The sequence below is a fragment of the Puntigrus tetrazona genome, chromosome 1, assembly GCF_018831695.1.
Source record: "Puntigrus tetrazona isolate hp1 chromosome 1, ASM1883169v1, whole genome shotgun sequence".
NCBI lineage: Eukaryota > Metazoa > Chordata > Actinopteri > Cypriniformes > Cyprinidae > Puntigrus > Puntigrus tetrazona.
In genome coordinates this window covers 8,887,648-8,896,023 of record NC_056699.1, presented here as the reverse complement: position 1 = coordinate 8,896,023, position 8,376 = coordinate 8,887,648, and the positions used below count along the sequence as shown (strand labels likewise).

The 8,376-nt window shown below is 33.8% G+C and overlaps 1 protein-coding gene and 1 long non-coding RNA gene across 2 annotated transcripts; both read left to right on the top strand.

Annotated features, from left to right (window-relative positions):
• Positions 1-1,461: 1,461 nt before the first annotated feature.
• Positions 1,462-2,404, top strand: LOC122351897. Its single transcript, XR_006251812.1, has 3 exons — positions 1,462-1,541; positions 1,658-2,044; positions 2,377-2,404. It is a non-coding gene; the product is annotated as an uncharacterized LOC122351897 (long non-coding RNA).
• Positions 2,405-6,212: 3,808 nt separating this feature from the next.
• Positions 6,213-8,170, top strand: LOC122351065. The gene is made up of 5 exons (XM_043247924.1): positions 6,213-6,262; positions 6,366-6,749; positions 6,924-7,061; positions 7,179-7,228; positions 7,860-8,170. Exons 1-5 carry the CDS (start codon positions 6,226-6,228, stop codon positions 7,989-7,991), a joined length of 741 nt encoding a protein of 246 aa, XP_043103859.1. The 5' UTR covers positions 6,213-6,225; the 3' UTR covers positions 7,992-8,170.
• Positions 8,171-8,376: the final 206 nt, after the last annotated feature.

Below are 8,376 nucleotides of genomic sequence, written 5' to 3'. Positions count from 1 at the left end.
TGTTCTTTTGTTTCAATATAATGTAACAGTTGATCATTTTTTTTGTGTATTGCATTCGTTGATGTGAGTATTTGTCTTGGAGTTACAAATTTGTCAGCTGCAAAGGTTCAGTCACTTTTTATTTGTTTTAAAAGCACAGTAATCAAGATGGACAATAAGAGGGATAACTGACTGAGCATATTTTTTGAAGATATAACGTGATGCAAGTAAACACAGCCTTTAGGTATAACAGGATGTGTGAAGCGGTTTGTTGCGTATGTGTGAATTGAGTCTTGCCGGGTGGACAGGTGTCTGAAAGAGAGTTCGGCCTTCAGAAGAAATCTACATAAACACCGCAAATGTTTCCAGTAGTCTTTGTGATTGTTCTTTTGTGATTGTGTGAACTTCTGCATCTTGTTTCATATGCCCAATTTTGATGTACAAATTATTTTACTTGCTACTGCTATTGGTAGTAGTAGTAATAAACTACAATAATAATAATTATTATTATTAAAATTCATAAAAAGATAAGGTTACTATTGATTAATTTACTATTATCAACTCTAATTATTGTTATTTTTCCATTATTTTCCAAACCATATGTCCTATGTAGGGCCATAGAAATGTTGTAAGGTAAAGTATAAAGTAAATTCTCCTTGTTTCCTTCTGTGAACCCGTCTTTGTTCTCTGCGGTGTGGCGTGTGCTTTCTGGATCTCCCTTGACTCCTTGCATAATTATATCCTGGAAAAGAGCTCTGTTCTCTATATACAGACCTGTTTATCTGCAAATTTCCATTTATGCTCTTCTGTGCTAATAAACCTTGCGAACATTTTTACCTACCTTCTGTGTGAGTCTGCATCCATTACATGTCTTTTCCTTGTTTTTATACCAAATATTAGCAGCATGTTTATTTAGTTGAAGACACATTACTCAAACACAGTTAATTACTTATTTTTAATAAACAATTTTAATAGAATTCAGTCCCTATGTAAAGTTTAAGGCTGCATTTTTAAGTGAACTCAGTTTTAACAATTCTGAGAGCTGAAACTATTTAGACATACTAAAACGGGAAGCCACAACCTTATGGTTAAGTGCATTAGTAAGTTTTGTGGTTGCAGCCAGTAATAAGCATCTGGAGTAAATGTATTCTTACATTTACAAATAAACCAAAAAACACCCTCACAAAGACAGGTAATTCTGAGGGCTTTAGAAATGAAAAACAATGAAAAAATAAAACGTAAAAAAAGCCTCTTTGAATTCCAAACAGCATTTGTAAAAATAATCTCTTTACTATATTGGAAAGTATACAGTGTTTAACATTCCACTAAATGGAAATATGTTTTGAATAAGTTGATTGAGAATTATTTAATTGATGGCAATTAAGTATTTTAAAAAAAAGCAGGTAAAAGAAAGGCCTGATAAGACCGGAATTACACAACCCTCTGTAGAAAAAACAGTGACTTCCCTCACCACAATGAATCAGACCATTGACACTGACAAGACCCTTATCACTGAGTCACTGAGATGGCGCAAACAAGATTTACATTAATCACACTTACGTGTAAGTACATAGGTGTGTGTGTGTGTGTGTGTTTTAATGCTTAATGTTTACTGTCACGAAATTGATTTGATTAACAGTCATCTTTCACATATTTGAATCTGTATTTGCTTTTGCAGGTGTTTTGTTCTGTGAACATCAGAGAGCGTTTGGGACTGAAGTGAACATAAGAGTTAAATCAGGAGACAATATCACTCTGTACTGTGACTGTGTCATACCATTTGGATCACACGTTGTTTGGTGGAGAGACTGCTCACATGAGCATCAGCCTTCTCTTTTAATAGATCATTTAAATATATTCAGGTATATGTCATCACATTTTAGTTTTATGATTAACACATCCAGTAACTCCTATGATCTACGTATTTCAAACGTCAGTGTCTCTGATGAGGGAATATACTACTGTGGCAAAGGAGGAAAGAAAATAAATACAAATAAAGAGGGCTTCGTAAATTCCAAATATGCATATGAATATGGAAACAGGACAACTTGTTTATCTGTCTTAGGTAAGAATCTATCTATCTATCTATCTATCTATCTATCTATCTATCTATCTATCTATCTATCTATCTATCTATCTATCTATCTATCTATCTATCTATCTATCTTTTATATAATGCAAATCATGTGTTAATGTACATTAAAATAGCAATAATTTTCTAATCTAATTTTTAATTTCTATGTGAAATACCGATAATATTGTGCTTAGACAATTCTTAGAAAATGCAATTTACATCAATCTTATTTTAATGGTGAATTACAGTTGTGATAGTATATTAGCTGGATATGAAAACAAAATGCTTAATAAATGACTTGAAATGGCTTCTGTTCGATGTAGAACCAGTGTCTGCTGATGCGGGCGCTTCAACACCTCCTCCACATCTCTTGTATCAGACTCTATGCTCTGCTTCAAGATGCTGTTCGGTGCGTGTCCAGTGTGTGTTCTCTTCTTCTCTCTTCTCTCCTCCATCTGTGTGTACTGCTTCTGTCAGAGGAAAACTACAGGTAATCATTTACTCCTGAACTCCTGAAGTTCTTTCACCTGCCACAGCCATAATGTGCCATTTGTACAGTTATAATGAGTGTAAAATGTCATAGGCAAAAACTGTATATAAAGCTTTTCAGCGAGTCAATTTGAAATTTCACTTCACTTGTACTGAACCAAGTTGTTTCTTATGTTATTTGAATTTTCTGTAGGTTCTGGAATGCTGACTGAGAATGGACGTGATGAGGTATTGTATTATACGCTCACAGCTATAATAATCTAATAATAATCTAATCTAATCTAATCTAATCTAATCTAATATAATATAATATAATATAATATAATATTTTTATAATATAATATAAATATAATATGTATTTTCCAGGGTGGTGAAGTGTGCTATGCCTCATTGGACATGCCTTCCATACAGCAAAAAATGCAAAAGAAGAAAAGAGCTCAGCATTCAGACTTCAGTGTTTATTCTGAGGTCAGAACCTAAGCAATATAAAGTACAGTTTTAAAAATGTTTCTTTGAAGTAATTTGTACCAGATGGTTTTCAAAATAATAATAATAAAAAATTTTGTTCTCCTATGCCATCTCTGTGCATATTATGTTTGATGTATTACATGTTATGTTCCTGAAAAAAATAAAATAAAAAACATAATACTTAATAAATTAGCAGAATTTTTTAAATGAATTCATGTCAATTCATGTCAAGTCTCAATGCATTGCCAGCATGTATTGTATATTTGTTTGTTTGTTTTTGACATAACATAACATAGACGTAATATTGCAGGACAGTTCTATTTATCTATTTATCAGTCTATTTTGTCACAGACTCATTTTTTATTTTAAATGTCACTATGCATATTATTTTAATTTACATTATAAAACATTAAAGTGTATAATAATGTAGTACATAACATATGTGTGCGTGTGTCAGCATTTATGGTCTGCAAAGTTTTTTTTTTTGTGGTGCTGACGCTGTTGACATATGTTGTAGTGGTCGTGAAAAGAAGGTGAAAGAACAAACCGCAAATGTTTCCACTTAAGCATGCAACAGACCGAATGTCATAAAAGTGCTGATGTTCGACTTGGTGATGCTGCTGGACATGCACATAAATGCAAGCGTGAAAACTGTGGTTAGACAAAAACAGAAAGAAGCATATATTAGAAGTAAATACAATACTCACAATACAATAAAAACCCTGCTTGATTGACACAAATATTTATTTAATAAGCAAATTTGCTTATTTAAATGCAGTTTTTAATTAAAAGTAGAAGTTGTAACAAATGTACTGTAAAATGTAACATCCTGTACCACCATGCACTTTTCAATTTGCATTTTTATTGACAAGAACATGACATATTTTGATTAATGGAAAACAACAACAACATTCTGGATCTGGAGCACACTGTGACCCTGAACTGAAACTGGAGGGGAAGAAAAGAGGTAAGTTTCAAGGAAAGTGTCAGTAGGCTTAGACTCAATAGAGCTTTAGCAGTAGTCCACTTCGTGTAGCAGCGAGACCAGACACTGAGGGAACTGTGGTGTGTGCTGGTATGCTGGGGATGATGATGGTGATGATGTGCAGGGGTGACTGGTTGGGAATGTGGGTTTTTGGCTGACGGGTGTGCTGGATGGTGGCTGGATGGTGGGTGCCTGGCAGATCTGTGACAAAATCACTCATTAAAGTTGCACTTATCAGCTGTCTTGATTCTGTTTTTAGAAAATTACGATTATGAATTATTCCTCATGAGGCAGAAATGATCATTTTATACTTAGTAGACTTTTTTATAAGCAGTGACAGTAATCAGTAAAAGTGTTTTAGTATGTTTGTGGACGCACGGCGATGACCTGAGTGACAGGATGTGAAAGTGGGTTTCCTGTGTTAGCGTTTAGTTTAAGCTGTGTATAGTTCTCTTCAACTGGATGACTGCAACATTTCATCTTATCTTATTCTCAGTTGCGAATACGACAATCTTAACCACAAATGTTTCCATCCAGTTTACTGATTGTTTGCATGTTTTTTTGTGGTGAATTTTGGCTTTGTATGCTTGCCATGTCTGCAAAGGTTTGATCTGCAGACTTCTCTACACCTTTTGATGGATAAGTGAGGATATATTAAAGCATCTCTGAGAATAAAGCAAAGGCTGGCTGTCTAGTGGTTAAAGCTCTGTGATGAACTGGGATGAGAGAAAAATATTGTAAGTTTTATACCTATATTTAAGGGACTCAACTACAGGTTACTCAAAAGAATGTGAAACTCAGTTAATGGAGCAAATGAAGTAGCAAAGAGTGATTTTAATTTAGTACCCGTTGATACTATGTTCAGTGTCATTTCTATTGATACTCTAGGTAAAAAATCTATATTTCTCCCCAGCATCCCACTCCCAAACTAGATTATTTGAGATTACGTTTAAAAATAACATAAAACTGATTATGTAAACACAAAAATACATTTCTAAATTATGTTTGTGAATAAGATTTATTTTCACACTGATGTTTCTTGTAACAATCACATTGGTTGTCATAGTAACAACACTAATGTCTGGTGACCAGCAGGAGGGGACGCCAAATAGTACATGTACATGCCATAAATAGATAGAGTACTATATATATAATATATATATATATATATATATATATATATATATATATATATATATATATATATATATATATATATATAGTAGTAAACAATTGTTTTTTTTGTAGGCCAATGCATTGTTAAATTGTGTTTTGAGTAGCATTCGCCTATACAACTTTAAAGGGCAATAAAATTTGGCAATTTGTATGAATTTGTACGAATGACATACAACTAACCCAAAAAGCTACCCTTGCAAATACAATGCTGACACGATGAACAAGTAACAATAATATATGCAATAGCATATCAATTTATTGAATAATTAAGTAAATACAACTCATTAATTTGCCTTTATAGAAAAAAAGCTCCTCGCTGGCTTTCTATGCTCTCTTTTAGACTACAACGTCTTAATCCTGTGCCATAGCTTTTGTAAAGGGAGGGGTGAGCGGGGGAAAAATTCACAGTCTCACCACTAGATGCTAAAATTTACACACTGCATCTTTAAGATTTTTTTTCAGTGGAAATTCAGCACATTGGACAGCTCCCAGTGCTCGGCGCACACCCACATCTGATGCATAAAGTAGGCCTTTTTGTGGTTGCACTTCCTGTTTGTCTGAAGGAGTATTAAGAAAAGCCATATTATCATCAGAAATATTTAACCACATATGCATGTCACGCACGTCATATTCAGCTTTTAACCACAATATTGAACATTTGCTGCGGCTTTACTGTTTTGAAATGGTTAGGAGAGAACATGTTGAACTGAACCCATTGCAATACAACACGCAACCTTGTGAATTTTTTAGGTGAACTTTGATTTTAAAAATGTGACATTCATGACAGGCATAAATTGATTGAATGAATATGAAATGTCTCGAAAAGGATGCTTATAAATAATAAATAGTTAAACATATCAATCACATAAACTTCAGTTATCTTTAACGGTTTCATTTTTATGAACCAATCAGGTGCCTAATCACAAATCCAAACCACAGCAAAAAAGTCTAAAAGGTAACTCGTGACGCAGACCGTTTTAGGTCAAATCAGATAAGAGATGGAGTCTGCTTTAAGACCCTCAGCAGTGTCAGTTATTCACAATCACTCTCTGAGATGGAGAAGACAAGACTTGCTCTCATCGCACTCATTTGTAAGAACAAAATGTACTTCTTCAGCTAAATGAAAATGTAACATTTTTTGATTAACAGTACAATTTAAAGTGCTTCATAAAGTTTTTTTTTGTACTTTTGCAGTTTTATTGTTTCATCACAAAAGGAGTTTTGGAGAAGAAGTGGAGATGAAAGTCAGACCAGGAGAAAACATCACTCTCTTCTGTGATCGCTCTCTAAGTCTTGGTTCGGTCATTGTATGGATAAGAAACTGCTCTCACGAAAATCAGCCCTCTCTTATAATGGATTTTAGGATAATTGACCTGGAGAAATTTCAGCGATTGAACTTTATCCACAACCCCTATGATAATTCTCATGGTCTACATATTACTAACATCAGCGTCTCTGATCTGGGACTGTACTACTGTGCGGAAGTAGAGAAAAAAGTTAATCGAGACCAAAAAGGCATCATCTCCTCATCTAAAGCGTACTATTATGGAAACCGAACAACTCGTCTTTCTCTAGAAGGTATAAGAAAACACTTCTGTTAGTCAATTATTACATCAATGCTTGTCTAATTCTGGAAAACCTTACTTTCTCAGTGAAGTGATTCTTCTTCTTGTTCTCGTTTTTTTCTTTTTTAATAATATTAATTGATACATCTTTGTTTATTTTATCTTGATCAAGTATCTTCTCTTTCAGGACCCCTGAACAGCACCTCCACAGCACCTCCTGTATCAGACTGTGTGCTCTGCCGGACGCTGCTGTTCAGTGTGTGTCCGGTGTGTGTTCTCCTCTCCTTCATCTGTGTGTTATGCCTCTGTTGTAAGAATACTACAGGTAATCATGCAAAGTTTAATACTCTTTCCTTTGCTCTGCTACACTCTGTACTTTAATATATAGGAAAATTTGTTTGACTGCATAAGTTAATATTCTAATACAGTGGTTCCATTTTAGGTTCTGCAGCTGATCAAAAAGACAATCATAAAAATAGAACATTTTTTCAGGTATGACTTATCTCAACATTAAGTTAATTCACCACATAGAATATTTCAACTACAGGGTCTTTTTTTCTGTTGCTGAACAAGTTTTGGGTAACACCTTACAATAACGTTCCATTTGCTAAAAAAAGTGAATGTGACAATACTTCTAAAACATTTATTAAACATTATTATTATTATTTATGTTAAATCAAACAAATAAAATCTAAATTTCTATCTGGTGACGCAATTTAATAGATCTCAGCTTACATTAACAGAATGTATTTTATATAACTAATGTCAACAAAGATCTATAAATACAGATATATTGCATTAAAGTATTAACAAAAGTTAAGAAAAGGGATCCTAATGTAGCATGTAACAAAAAAAAAATTACAAAGACATAAATGGGTTACACTTTATTTTATGGTGTTGTTGTTACAATGTAATTATTCATTGAAGTACTGAGTAATATTCATTAACGCCATGTGCTTACTATATGGTTAGACTAGGGTTTGGTTTAAGGCTACTTGCATGCAGTTATGCAAGATTATTTTTTATTATATTAGTGTTAGTACAGTAACGCGTAACAGGGACACTGTAAAATAAAGTGGTACCTTAAATACATACATATTGTAATAAATGTGTTATATTACAGGAGAATGATGTTAGCGAGGTGTGTTATGCATCTGTAGACGTGGTGACCTGGAGACAAAACCGGAAGAGAGAAACGCAAGAGCCAAGTTCAGATTTCACTACTTACGCTCATGTCAGAACAGAAACCGAATAGATTTGAAAGATGCGGGAGCCATTATCATTGAAACATCCTGTTGTTGGCATGTTTGTTTGTTCAGATGTGTGTTTGATTAAAACACCGATGCAGGAAATGTGAAGCAAGAATTATTATTATTATTATTATTATCATTTTTATAAGCAGTACAGAATTAACAAATAAAATATTTACCTATAGTGTTTTAGTATGTTTGTGGACACACGGTGATGACCCGAGTAACAGGATGTGGAAGTGGGTTTCCTGTGTTGAGCAGTGTTTAGTTTAAGCTCTGTGTGACAAAAGCATAAAAAAGGTACTGCGCATGAGGGCCAGAAGGAAGTGCTGTAAACACAACGTTTTCCTTGTAACGCTGTAGACAAAGCAGCTTTAACGCTGCCTTACA